Source organism: Prunus persica, chromosome G8 (genome assembly GCF_000346465.2).
Source record: "Prunus persica cultivar Lovell chromosome G8, Prunus_persica_NCBIv2, whole genome shotgun sequence".
Lineage (NCBI taxonomy): Eukaryota > Viridiplantae > Streptophyta > Magnoliopsida > Rosales > Rosaceae > Prunus > Prunus persica.
The window spans coordinates 21,823,385-21,837,180 of NC_034016.1; the positions used below are offsets into that span (position 1 = coordinate 21,823,385).

Consider the following 13,796-nt stretch of genomic DNA (forward strand, 5'->3'; position numbering starts at 1 on the left):
TTAATAATTAGTATTTAAGAATTTTCTTAAATTCAAAAATTTTAAAAACTAAATACTATTTATTAAGTAATATTTTTTATAATTTTAATTAAAATATTTAATGCTAATTATTCACTAGATAAATAATATTTACAACATAATTACTAATGAAAGTAATTCAATCAGGCTAAGATATTCTAGGTATAGCCGCACGGCTATACGTTTTATATTAAGGGGAAATGGAAACTAGTACAGGTGCATATGAATACTTTCTTTTACTTGTGCAAAAACCGGATCCGAATAATACACGCGCCAATTGTACCTAGCGCTCTTGCGACGTGGACATGTTTTGGGTTTTACTTTCCTACTCTGTTTCTACCCTCTTCGTCTTTCTCTTTCTGGAAATCAAAGCCTAACCCTAACTTTATCTCAAAACCCCAATATACCTGGTTTCGAATTCCTTATGTGCTACATTTAGCTTTGGGATTTGGAGCTTGGAGGTTGGCAATGGAGGATCTTTCGGAGATGGAGATTGGGAGCTCCGTGGAGTCGTTCCAGAAGTTCTTGGACTCGCAGAGGCAGCTATTCCACAGTCAGATCGATCAGCTTCAGAAAGTTGTTGTCACCCAATGCAATCTCACCGGCGTCAATCCGCTCTCCCAAGAGATGGTGCGTTTTAAAATATGAATTTCGTTTTGCGTTTGGTTTCCGAGAATTAGAAGAATTATCCCTGCCGTTGATTTATCTTTTTCTTTGTCTAACTGAGAAGAAACAAGTTCCATGTGCAAAAAATTATTCTAATAATTTTCTTCTTTCGTTTTGCCATATGCAGGCAGCTGGTGCTCTTTCTGTTAAGATTGGTAAGTCTTGGAAGTGTAATGTTTGATGTTTATGTTTCTTGAATATGCTCCTTTAGCTTCAGTATGTAAGATGCTACATGTCCATTTGGCTATAATTTTCCATTCACAATCTTTATACATTTGCCTGTCTGTTTCTCGTGGCCGCCATCTTTTTTTCTAATTAGATGGTCCATTTGCAGGAAAAAGACCTAGAGATTTGTTAAATCCAAAAGCTATAAAGTATATGCAATCTGTTTTTTCTATTAAGGATGCAATTAGCAAGAAGGAGTCCCGTGAGCTCAGTGCTCTATTCGGCGTTACAGGCACACAGGTTCGTACTTTCATTTAGTTGAATATTTCTTTCTTGCTTTTTTGAGTTCACTTGTTCCTGTATATGATTTTGTAGTACATTGAACCGTTAGCCCTCTCCCATGAATGCCAATGCGGATCAAATAGATAATAACACACGGTTTTACACTCCTACTAATGGCTATTTTAGGTTATGATTATCTATATCCAGTATGACAGTTTCTCCCCAGTTTGGTTTTATTTCATTTTATTTCTTTTTACTGGTTGGAAACTTGGAAGAGCGAAAGGTTGAAGGTTTACAACATCTACATGATTGCATAATTCTATTTCAACCTATAATTGTTTCTGACAGACTTGGGTTCTATTGATTGACAGGTTCGTGATTTTTTTAATAGTCAACGGTCGAGAGTTAGAAAACTAGTCCAGTTGTCAAGGGAAAAGGCTACGAGATCCAGTGAACATAAAGAATTGCAGGATGGGGTCTCAACAAGCTCTGACCCTCTGACACCAATTGATCCGGTTCCCTTAAATTCTGTTGGTCCCTCCAGTGTCGAAGATGCACCATCTTGCTCAACTCAAGATGATGCTCTTTCTGGATTAGACGACTTAGATAAACATTTTGTAGACAACATTTTCAACTTGATGCGGAAAGAAGAAACGTTTTCTGGGCAAGAGAAACTGATGGAGTGGATATTGCAGATACAAAATTCTTCAGTATTATGTTGGTACTTACAAATCACTTTATAGGTTTGATAATATGTCACCATTGTCTCTTTTCATGGTCTAGACCAGACAAGCTTGTGTGCACGCAGGTTTTTAAATACAGGTGGTGTCATGATTTTAGCAACATGGTTGAGTCAAGCAGCCATTGAAGAACAAACAAGTGTTCTCCTTGTCATCTTAAAGGTATTTTTTGAACTGAAATCTGTTTCTGATGTGCTTTATGATTGCTGCTTGAAATTCTAATAGTTATCTGCTGCACAGGTTCTTTGTCATTTGCCTTTACATAAAGCTCTTCCTGTGCATATGTCAGCCATACTGCAAAGTGTTAATAGACTGCGGTTTTACAGGACAGCAGGTGCGCTTTTGTTGCCGAAACCACTATGGTGCTTTGTCACTTCTATATACCTTCCTCTGTCTCTCTCAAATTCTTCTCTCGTGCTTATCTCTTTGTGGTTAAACTTGTTCTTGACTCAATGTTAAAACAAGCTTCTCCGCATGCGTAGATAAACCATATGTTTAGTGACCCTAAAGTTTGTTTTGTATAAATAAGCAACTGTATATGTGCTTGGGTTGTATTTGACTATAAACCATCACATTTTTCATCTCATTTTCTGTGGCATCTATAAAGCTTCTTGTGCATGATAAGCAATTCTGTATGTGCTTCATTTGTCATTTTTATAAACCATGAAATTTTTGAATCTCATTTATCTGATTTGAAGATCAGACGTATCAAACAGGGCAAGAGTTTTGCTATCAAGATGGAGCAAGTTATTAGCAAGAATCCAAAATATGAAGAAACCAAATGGCATGAAAACATCTAGTGACTCGCAACACGAATTAGTAATGCTGAAGCAGAGGCAAGTACATTTTTCACTGCCCATGCATTAAAAATTAGTGTAATCAGTTTTTAATTATTTCTAATTTTCTTACAGTATTGATGAAGTTATGGGTGATGAATCATGGAAGTCAAACATTGATATTCCTGTAAGTGCTCCATGAATTAGAAAAAAAGATTTGTTCAAATTGATTTAAATTGCCTATCGTTTACAGATTGTAATTTTCTGTTATACAGGAAGACATCTTTGCAACGCCTTTTGAAAATGCAGAGAATTCCAGGTAAGAAGATTTCTTTAAACTGACATACATTTGGTACGATAGTATGGTTTCTGATTGTGTTTGTGGTGTTAATCCTATCCTAAATGTCTCGTTTTCAGGAGATCAGAGGCTTCAGAACCATTGAAGCTATTGACAGCATCATCGGATGAGTCAAATAAGAAGCAGATCCTAGGTGTATCTTCATCTCGTATCCTGAATATCATTTTTTTAAAATTTATCCCAAATGATATTTTAGAATTCCTATGCAACATTTACAGTTTGTTTGAAAGAATAAAAATTATATTCCTTAGTTAAGACAGTAGGCTTTTGTTAATTTTTAAGTTTTATTTCTATGTTGGTTATCAAATAAGTTTGGGAAAGATGTTAACAGTTCATATAGCTTCCTCATTTTGAGCTCTTACGTGGTCCCCTATACTTTGCTTTTTTTTTTGGTTATGTTTCCATGTGGATGGCCTAAAAAGAGGTTATGTGAATGATTCATGTAAAACATATAAAAGTGAAGGAGCTCATTTCCTTAGCTAGTAACAGAATTTCGAGCACGCAGAAAAGTTCAGTTGGTGGAACAGCCTGGCCAAAAATCAGCTGGGAGAAGTGTACAGGTCACAAGGGCAACACCTGTGAGTAAGGGTCGTCCAATGTCTGCTGATGATATCCAAAAAGCAAAAATGCGGGCACAATTTATGCAGAGCAAATATGGGAAATCTGGTTCATCTAATGAAAATAAAGAACTGAAGACCGAAGGTGGGAACAAACTTTCAACCTCTCAGGACAGCATTTTGCCTGTGGTACCTAAAGTTCCAGTTCGGCCTAATATTGAGGAACCCAAGAAACCTGTGACACTTCTTTTGAAAGAGAGGGAAACTCCTAATAGGCTGGAAACTTCTCTTGCTCCAAAGCTGAGAATGGATTTGAAGGAGTCCATATTGGAGAAGTGCCAGAGAATCCGGGTCCCGTGGAAGACACCGCCAGGTACATATGCTTTTAGTGGAATTTTGCTGCTTCCTTTGACTATTTGTTCATAATATTAGTGTGAAAGCAGCAGACATTATAGAAGGGAAATATATATATATATATATATATATATATATAAAGAGATCCTCCTAAGTTGTTTAGAGTTTTGGGGAGAAAGTGCCTTCAGTATTTCCAACATATTTCGTAGAGAGAGAGTTTTTTGCTTGTGTTAATAGCTTCTAAATGATGAATAATTTCCTTTTCCAACTATCTATGTTTGCTCACTGATATGAATAGAATGGGATAACCCTCAAATATGCTTTTCCATGGAAAACCGGGGTAGTAGTTCAGTTGTATAAGTTAGCAGGTGAAAGCTTCTTGAAATTATTTCCTCCTCATCCTTTTTCTTTATTTTTTCATTAAAAAAATATAATTAGTTACTATTAAGTCTGAATTCTTGATCCTGCACAGCTATGGGTTTTGTTTACTCTTTTCTACTGATGGTCTGTTAAGCCATCATATATAGGAAATCTGTGGATTACTACGTCATCATAATATTTAGGCCTCAAATGACTTCCATGGCAAATTGAATCTTAAATGGTATTTCATTTCTGTATTGTAGATTTTATAAAATCAATCTGTCATAATGTCTCCCAGGGTTGCAAAAAAAACAGAAAACCCAATCTTATAGCAGTTGATGTGGCTCTTAAAATCCCTTAGATGCTTGGACTTGGTCTGGTTATTATTCATATTTTGCATTTTGGTTGGGAATGTGACAGTACAGGCATCAGTATTATATGGTAGATTATACGTGCTGCATAGAGCAAAAGATTGGAGGATGTCATTTCTTCCATGTGACAATTGCTGGGTGTTTGAAAGATGGTGCCTGAGTGGGTGTTGCATGCCTGATCAAAATGGGATTATTCAGTTTGGTTTTCTAAGCATATTAATGGCTTTGTTTGTTTGTTTGTTTTTTTATACAGAAATAAATCACACCTAATTACCAATCCTTACTTCCCCTTCTATTCAATCACCATTGTGGGTTGCGATACTTCCGAGGGCTGTTTTACAACACACATCATTAAAAAAATGTGCTCCAAAGATTTATTTGATTTGGTCACTCGTTATTTGATTTTGTTGTTCATGTGGTGTTTCATTGCCCTGGATTGCTTTCATCTTGTGACTTACAAATTTAAATTCAGTTTTATTTCTTAGAAGAAAAAAAACTTTAAATAGTCTGGTTTTAGTAAGATTTGGACACTCTTTGAGGTCCACATGGGTTTTTACCTCAACGGAGTCAAATCCTAGATTATTACTATGGTGGGTTGAATGTGAATGATTTCCAATCTAAATGTTTGCTCTAATTTAATTGGGAAATTCTTCCAAGCAGGCTTAAGTGAATGGAAATATCCTCGGTGTTGAATTTATAAGCATGAAATAATGAATGAGGGTTTGTTGCTAATGGCTAGTCTGAACTTGAACCCGCTCAAGTCTCTTAACTGATTACTCTCCGATACCCGTCTCCGTCAAACTTGGTATAGGACTTCACTATGCAAAGGTCGTATTGAAACTCTGGTAACAGGCCTCATGTTCTGTATCTCTCGAGGACTTCTTATTCTGAGGGGTTGACTATATAATTTGGTAAACGTAGTAACTGGATGACATGACACCCGGATATAAAAACCAATGAACTACCCCTAATTATTTTCATTAAGGCATGGACAGATGACATTTTGATGCAGAAGCAGACAGTTTCTGGATAATGATGAACTCAACCATTAATTTTCATTATGTAAAATAACATGACTTGTTATTTTCAGTACCTAGCCTCTTTCTTGGCAAGGTAGCTTGAAAACTTGACTACTAGATACCCCACCCATGTCTGGAGCACAAACATGACTTGTTGTATAATGAAGTACGTTTTTTTGTTTCTTTTTTTCCTGATTTACTTTGGTACTTCTTTGGTTGGTTGGCTGGCTGACGACTTTTCTAAGTGTTAAGTAACATTTTCTGCGGATGTTGACCTTTTTTTTATTAAGTTTCCTGTCCTTTCCTTTCTGCAGAAATAAAACTGGACCCTGAATGGAGGGTCGGTGGTGGTGAGAACGGCAAAGAAATTGAAGTCCAGAGAAACAGAAACCACCGCGAGAAGGAAACTATCTACCAGAGAGTCCAGGACATACCATCTAACCCCAAGGAACCATGGGACATTGAAATGGACTATGATGATTCATTGACCCCAGAGATACCAATAGAACAGCCCCCTGATGCTGACGGCACTGAAACACATTCCCTAAGTAGAGAAGGAAACAATGCACAAACATGGGTTGCTTCTTCTCAAGGAGTAAACAGTGCTGCTTCTTTGGCACCCGCCTTGTCTCAAATGAATGGTGCAAGCGCAGCAGCCGAACCCGATCTCGAGTTGCTTGCTGTACTGCTAAAAAACCCAGAATTGGTGTTTGCCTTGACTTCTGGGCAGGCTGCTAACTTGTCAAGCGAAGATACAGTAAAACTGCTGGATATGATTAAGTCTGGGGGGGCTGGTAATTTAAATGGGTTAGGTAGAAAAATGGAGCAGAGGGTGGAAGTTTCTCTTCCATCCCCAACACCTTCGAGCAATCCTGGAACGGTGCGTTACTTGGGCTCATTTTGCAACTTTAATGTGCACTGTATTCTACCCTTCTCCTTCTCTAGAACCTTGACAGCGAAGGAAATAGAACTACAAAATGAGAATTTAGGATAGAGAATGTGGTCCATTAGTGGTTTTGAACTGTAGGGCCTTCTTTTCTCTTTCCCTTTTCTTTTTTCTTTTGGGTAGGAGAGAGACCATCGATGAAACAAGTGGCAAATCCAGACTTTGGGTGCATGCCATTTTCCTTTATGGATGGCTGGTAGGGACCTCTGTGCATGGGCCATGGAATCATGGCCTGGCATTGGAGCCTCATATTGATTTGATGCCCATATTCTGAAGAACACCAAAAAAGGAAAGGAAAAAAAAAAGATCCGTTGGGAAATTCAATTAATTCGATAATAAAAATACTGAAATTTTTTAAAATGTTTTCTTTTTGCTCATCAGCTACTTTTTATCATATAATTATTCACAAGATAAACTGATTGTGTTTCTCTGTTTTCCAATTTTTTTTTTTCAAATTCACAGAGTGGATGGAGAGCAGATGCTGGAAGGAATGCATTTCCACAACAAATGGCGACCACCAACAACAGCTCAGTTTCGTCATCTGTACATATGATTCCATCACAACGGCTATCAACTTCCCAACCAGCAGTGCCGTCATACTCGCCAGACTACTTTCCTCCCTCTATGCAAACACCAGCAGCGTCAGAGATGGTTTTAACCATGAAGAACACACACTTGAACAACTTATCTAACTCATATAATGTAGCAGAAAGGCAGCCAAATTCATTCCCAACGCCCTTGGTTTCCACTCCGGCACGGCAGCAAAGGCAGCCGCAACCGCTGCAGCAACCCCGTTTTTCGGAGCCTCGCCTCCCCACACATATGTACCCATCTAAACCACAAATGGGAAAACCAGGCCCTCCTCCTCCATCTGATTCATGGAGAGCCAGGCAGGATGTGCCCTCAAACTACCATTACTTAGAGAACCAAAATCAGTATAATGCATCACATGGAGGACCTTTGCAGCAGCCTCAGTTGTTGCCAGGTCCTTCTTGGGAACGAAATGAACACGTGGGTGGCAACCAAGACTTCGAATCATGGAGTCCGGACAATAGTCCAACTAGAAACCCTGGGTATATGTACGGAAGAGAACCCAGAATGAATCCCGCACGGGATTACATGCCTGACAGGTCGAGGCAAATGAATCCTTCTGGATACGGAGGCCAAAACAGGCTTGGAAACAGGTGGCCGGACCGCGGCAGACACTGAGAGTTATTTATGTCCGGACGGGATGGCACTCTGGTGGAGATTGTGATACTAGTGGAGCTTGTAAAAGCCATTGTGACTTTGACTATAATAGTTTGGGATGCTCGTATTAACTCTTTACTGATCATTAATATCGTGAAAAGGAAAAAAATCCAAAATTTTGGCAACTTATTCTTATTCTCCCACTTCTATTAAAAAATATATAAAATTGGGGTGGGGCCCTAGGCCCAAGACTTAAATGTGAGCATCGGGTTTCTTGAAAAATCAGAGTTGAAATGTGTGATTCTGGGCATATCTTTATGGCATTAGAGTTCTAGTTCAGAGATGCATAAAGTTGAAGTAATTCAATTTACAAAAGGATAAATAGATTGGCCAATTTCTTGGTAGAAAGTCTCTATAGATTGGCTAATTTCTGGGTAGAAAATCTCAACAACAAAAATAAAGTGATTAAGAAATAGATTTGTGTATTGGCTTAAGAATTAAATAATAGAATAAAGCCGTTCTGCCTGCTGTTGGGCCGGTCCAGAAAACAATTATCTTGTCTTCCCAGTGGGCTTGAGCGTCACTCAATTCCGTTTGGTTCGTGTCAAGAGTTTGAGGGAAAAGGCCGAATCTCAGCTAAAACATTGTTGGTAGTCATAGGTCCACTTTCGAGTATGGGCCTGATCCATTATGCCCAAGAGCATATAGTATCAGTGCGGTAAAGCAAATTCCATAAATTAAAAAAGGTAAAACCACAGTAGGTAGCTCATGGCTTCACCTTCAAGTTCCAGGCTTCTAGCTCAAGCTCCGTCACGTATCAGGAAATTAGAACAAAATCAATTTTAAGGTTTGATCGACTGATTTTCTCTTTGGAGTTTCAAGTATGGGATTCAGATTTCACAATCTCAATTCCCTACATAAAAGGCTTGCTTTGCACATACACAAGCACAAGCACAAGCACAAGCATCCTCCTCATCCTAATTGCACAGTAGCCCAAGAATTCCTCACTTCCCATTTCCAAGGCCCTTCTTTCGTTCTCTCGCAAAATCCCATTTACTCAATCCCCAGAAGATGGCATTTAGGTCATTCCCACCACCACCATGATGATGAGCACCAGAACCAGCACCGTGGCTCTGGCGAAGAGGGCGAGAAGATCTTCAGACTGGGATTGGCAGCTGATATTGGACTGGCTACTGGCAAAGCATTGACTGGTTACTTAACTGGAAGCACTGCCATCATTGCTGATGCAGCCCATTCAGTCTCCGACGTGGTAACGATTGTTATTTTGCTCTCTTCTTGCTTGCCCATGTTGGTTTTTCATTTGTTATTTTCTAGTTTTGGGTGAATTATATGTTATTGTTGTTGTCTATGCATCTAGGAGCTGAATTGCGCTAGATTGCCTCTATTACTGATTTTTTTGTTTTTGTATCTTGTACTTCAATATCTGTTATCCTGTAGAATTTTGGGCTCAGGCATAATTTGATGTATGTAAGATATGTCTTTATCTTATATCAACTCTATTTTTAGATTATCATGCATACTCTGTTCGTTTGCTGCTTTTATTGTAGGTTCTTAGCAGCATCGCTTTGTGGTCATTTACAGCTGCAAAGGCTCCCAGAGACAAAGAACACCCATATGGTCACTCTTGATTTGTACCTACACGCTACTCCATTGATCTCACATTATGCATATACACCCCTACTTTTGTAGTTCATTGTCGTCTGTGTGTGCTGGGTTCATATACAACTGTTTTCTTGTTTCACTTGTTTTTCCAGGACATGGTAAATTTGAGACTCTTGGAGCACTTGGAATCTCTTGTATGCTGTTGGCAACTGCTGGTGGCATTGCTTGGCATGCTTTGGATCTTTTGCTGGTAAGTGTTACTTTCTCCCTTTACCTCATTAAAGAATGGTACTCATATGTAGTTACTTTGCGGTTTCCAAATGGATTTCAAGATTGATAGTCTATTGACAATTTGATACTTGGTGGTCAGTTTGTCTCTTGATACTGGATCAGATTCTTGTTTTTGTATTTGTCCTTAGAAACCATTGTCTTCCACGTGCAGGGATTGTTTTCAGCGGATCCTGCTATAGTTAGTCAGTCATTGACTGATCATGTGCATAATCATCATCATCATCGTGGACATCACCATGGAGTTGACATGGAGCACCCTGCTCTAGCTTTGAGCATGACTGTTTTCTCGATATTTGTTAAAGAAGGGTACCAAAGTTTATAAAATCTTAATTTTTCAAGAGTTGTCTCCTATTCCATATCATTGAAAAGCAGATTGAATTTCCTTATCTGAACGACATAGCTATCTAGGTCATTGAATCATTGGTCCTTGTTGCTTATGTGTAAACCATCTAAACTTCATGTTTATTTCCTCCGACTTTATGTGTGCTGTTCTCTCTCTCTCCCTCCTCCCCTCCTCTCTCTTATCCCCCCCCCCCCCCCCAAAAAAAAACCCCACCCACAATCAAATTAATGTGTCTTCCTTTTTACTTCCAGACTTTATTGGATCACAAAACGGGCAGGAGAAAGGCAAGGTAGTGGACTGATGAAAGCAAATGCATGGCATCATCGTGCAGATGCCGTTTCGTCAGTAGTTGCTCTCATTGGAGTTGGTGAGACAATTTGGTTCTTCCTACAGATAATTTTTATTTCTATTTTTCTAAAATACTGAGTTAAATTTTAAATAATCAACTGAGCATGGTTCATTCTTTTTTATTTTAGGAGGTTCAATCCTAGGAGTAAAATTTCTAGATCCACTTGCTGGACTACTTGTCTCAGGCATGATCCTAAAAGCGGGACTTGAAACTGGGCATCAGAGGTCTGATTTTTGTTCTCCACTTTATCTGCACCTTTGTATCACTCTTGCTTCTTAGACTTCCATTGGAGGTCATGTGAATGTTTAAGCTATTGCAACTTGCAAGTGTCGATTGGCAATATGAATGCAGTTGCAAGATATTTTCAAGATCTCTGTGATCCACATCCGTACTTTCATTTTTTTCCTTAATTTTTTGTTTAGAGGTTCTGCTGGTTTCGTGATTGGGTGAGGCCTTTAAGGCTACGTATAGTCTCCTCAACTGAATAAAACCTACTTATAGCAATCATATCTTGCCAAGCCTTTTGGTAGTATAGATTGCGTCTGTAGTCTTTAAACTTTATGTTCAATTGTGATGCAGCAAAATCATAAGACTAGTGTGAAGGAATAGGGGAGCATGAATGCCCATTTAATGCCTTTGTGCTAATGATCTTACAGTAGGACAATGTTTCTGTTAATCTTCCAACTTTGACACTTCTATGTGTCCCCAGATGGTCTTTAGTTTAATGCAAGCTTGTTATATGTTTATTTGTGTGCATGCCTGTTAATTTTTCACCTCGCTATCTGATGTGTATGTGTGTTTTTGGATGGTGGACCCAATTTAGTGTCTTGGAACTGGTGGATGCGGCAATCCCAGCAAAGCATTTGGATCCTATTAAACAGACAATTGTACAAGTTGAGGGTGTGAAGGTATCTAGTGTAAAATTCTTATAATGTGTTCATGAAATTATTGGTCTGCTTATCTGATCTTTGAAGCCCCCCTTGTTATTTTCCTTCATGTATTTAAGCTTTCAAGCAGCGCTTCTGTAGAGGGTGCCATGCCATCAATATTGGCTTATGGATGCTCTTATGTTCAATAGTCATAGCTAAGATCTTACGTTCTGTTTTTTACTGTTTCAAATTATCTTTCAAACTGTGTGCAGGGATGTCATCGCTTGAGGGGAAGGAGGGCTGGTTCAACTCTATACCTTGATGTACATATTGAGGTTGATTTTCCTGTTCTACACTTTCTCCTGTTTGCCTGAAAATTCTCTGTGGGGTTGACAAATATTGTGCAATGTTTCTCCTATAAGGCGTTTTATTCGTTACTTTTACTTGGCAGGTTGATCCGTTCTGTAGTGTTAGTGCTGCACATGACATTGGAGAAAATGTTCGTTATCAGATTCACAAATCCCATCCTGAAGTCTCTGAGGTTTTCATACACATAGGTAGGCACAGTTTCACTGGCGAATTTCTGAAATTGGGCTAGACAAACTCTAATAATTTTTATCCAATTTTTTCTTATATAAACATTCAGCATTTTCCTACATAGAAAAAAATGGATAAAAAACACTCGGCATTTTCCTTCCATATATTAGTTCACTTATGTTGGATAAAATGATTTTGGCTTCTCACTCATCACCTGCTCTAACTTCTTTGTAGATCCTTCAATTCAACAAATTTGCCCCAGTGTAGATCAGCAAGAAATTCTCGAGGGAATTGCATGCCAGAAATTTTCTCCTGGTGAGGATAAGGACATTGAGGCGGCTGTTTCTCGAATCATCACATCTAAGTATGCAGAGGTAAGTCTCGTCTCCTTATCAAGTTGGAGATGGAAGTTAATCTTGACTTGTGTTTTTGCATTATGTTGTGAATGGAATTTAGATTAAGAGGGGATAAACTTAAAATTCATAGTTCAGTTAGTTCGACACCAAATATGTTTCTTTTCTTCTGAAATGCACATTCTTGAGCCTTTTTATATACTATTGCAAGTGAAAATGACATTGTGTGTTTCAGAAAATGGTTGTTGAGCGCATAACGCATCATTTGTTGCGGGGCAAGATGTTACTCCAAATTGAGGTTTCCATGCCTGCGGACATCCTGATTCGGTAAAAACTTGCATAACAATTTAGTGATTTTGATGCTGTCTTTCTAGTTATGTTTCGCAACGGCGTTTAAGTAATGTTTTTCTTTTCTTTCCAGAGATGCGGTGGAGGTGGCAAAAGAAGCTGAGGAAGAGATTTTGAAGGCGGCGACCAATCTAATTCATGTTAGCATTCAGCTACGTCTGGGAAGTCCAATTCCACAATTCAACCATGACTAAAACACGGCAGATAGAAAAGAAGAATTTGTGAGAAATACTATTTCGAATGGCAATAATAAGATCTTATTATTGTTTTAGGTTCTTAATCATTTTGCATATGTTACAATACAGAATAATAGATTAACCCCTGGCAGACAGGGGAGAAGAAATGATAGGATACATTAACATTTGCTTTGTTGTTAATGTAATCTTTTAATGTCATTGACATCGAAGAAAGTTTCAACCCTGACATTCGTTTCTGTAATTTTGTTCCCAGTTATTGTTTGGAGCAGACGAAATGCCATACTTAAAATGAGGATTTTGGGGAGAAATTTGGAAGAAGACTCATCTAGGGTTAGAAACAAATAAAACTCCAATCGGCTATAGATTTCCACAAATTTGGTCAAAATATTATTTAGAAACAAATAAAACTCCAATCGGCTATAGATTTTGGATTGAAACCTAATGCTACTCCAATCCAAAGTTCAGACGCAAACAATTAGGCTGATATGAAAAATAACAATTGGGTTTCAAAAGTAAAGACACAGGGAGAAAAAAAAAATAGAGAAACCATTGATCAGATAATTGTAGTCTGTTATTTTAAGTCGACACTATAAATTCCGAAAAACATATCATCACGTCAATGGTTCTCCTCAAACAGAAAATAAAAACGAAGAAAAAATAAAATAAAGAAAAGAAAAGAAAGAAGAGAGTGAAGGCTCAGAAGGATCCATTGGTAAATTTTGTAATCACAAGGGAATATCTTCCCTCAGAAAATAGGTAGTTTATCAACATCACAGCCTCCTCCAACCCTTGTTTCTTCTATTCTATGCAAAATCAACTAACCAAAACAAAACCCTATTGAATTTGTTCCACAGATGAAGAGAGAGAGCGAGAAAACGAGACGAAAAGACAGAGATGGATGCGAGAGAGAGAGGCTTTGAGCTCCCAATATATAGGGAAGCGATCTGAATTAGGGTTTGAGATTGAGAGGGTTTTGCCTTCTATTCATTCTTGGAATTACGAAATTACCCTTACAGCTACAGCCCAATAGGGCCCATTGGGCCTCTGTGGATCATGGATGTTAACCAAGCTTGAAATTTAAATGGG

At 38.2% G+C, this 13,796-nt stretch overlaps 2 protein-coding genes across 3 annotated transcripts; both read left to right on the forward strand.

The window, feature by feature from the left end:
• Positions 293 to 7,954, forward strand: LOC18767188 (homeobox protein LUMINIDEPENDENS). 2 transcript variants are annotated; one of them, XM_020570598.1, is made up of 13 exons: positions 293 to 648; positions 812 to 839; positions 1,004 to 1,149; positions 1,503 to 1,852; positions 1,940 to 2,033; positions 2,112 to 2,205; positions 2,575 to 2,707; positions 2,783 to 2,834; positions 2,923 to 2,966; positions 3,065 to 3,153; positions 3,495 to 3,935; positions 5,981 to 6,546; positions 7,075 to 7,954. In XM_020570598.1, exons 1-13 carry the CDS (start codon positions 487 to 489, stop codon positions 7,819 to 7,821), a joined length of 2,946 nt encoding a protein of 981 aa, XP_020426187.1. In that variant the 5' UTR covers positions 293 to 486; the 3' UTR covers positions 7,822 to 7,954. The 2 variants fall into 2 exon arrangements, with proteins under 2 accessions (XP_020426187.1, XP_020426188.1); XM_020570599.1 differs by having other exon boundaries at positions 1,019 to 1,149.
• On the forward strand, positions 8,547 to 12,951 carry LOC18767033 (metal tolerance protein 2). The gene is made up of 12 exons (XM_020553643.1): positions 8,547 to 9,070; positions 9,369 to 9,438; positions 9,576 to 9,673; positions 9,866 to 10,020; positions 10,309 to 10,424; positions 10,534 to 10,630; positions 11,230 to 11,314; positions 11,548 to 11,610; positions 11,727 to 11,832; positions 12,047 to 12,186; positions 12,401 to 12,492; positions 12,587 to 12,951. Exons 1-12 carry the CDS (start codon positions 8,684 to 8,686, stop codon positions 12,705 to 12,707), a joined length of 1,530 nt encoding a protein of 509 aa, XP_020409232.1. The 5' UTR covers positions 8,547 to 8,683; the 3' UTR covers positions 12,708 to 12,951.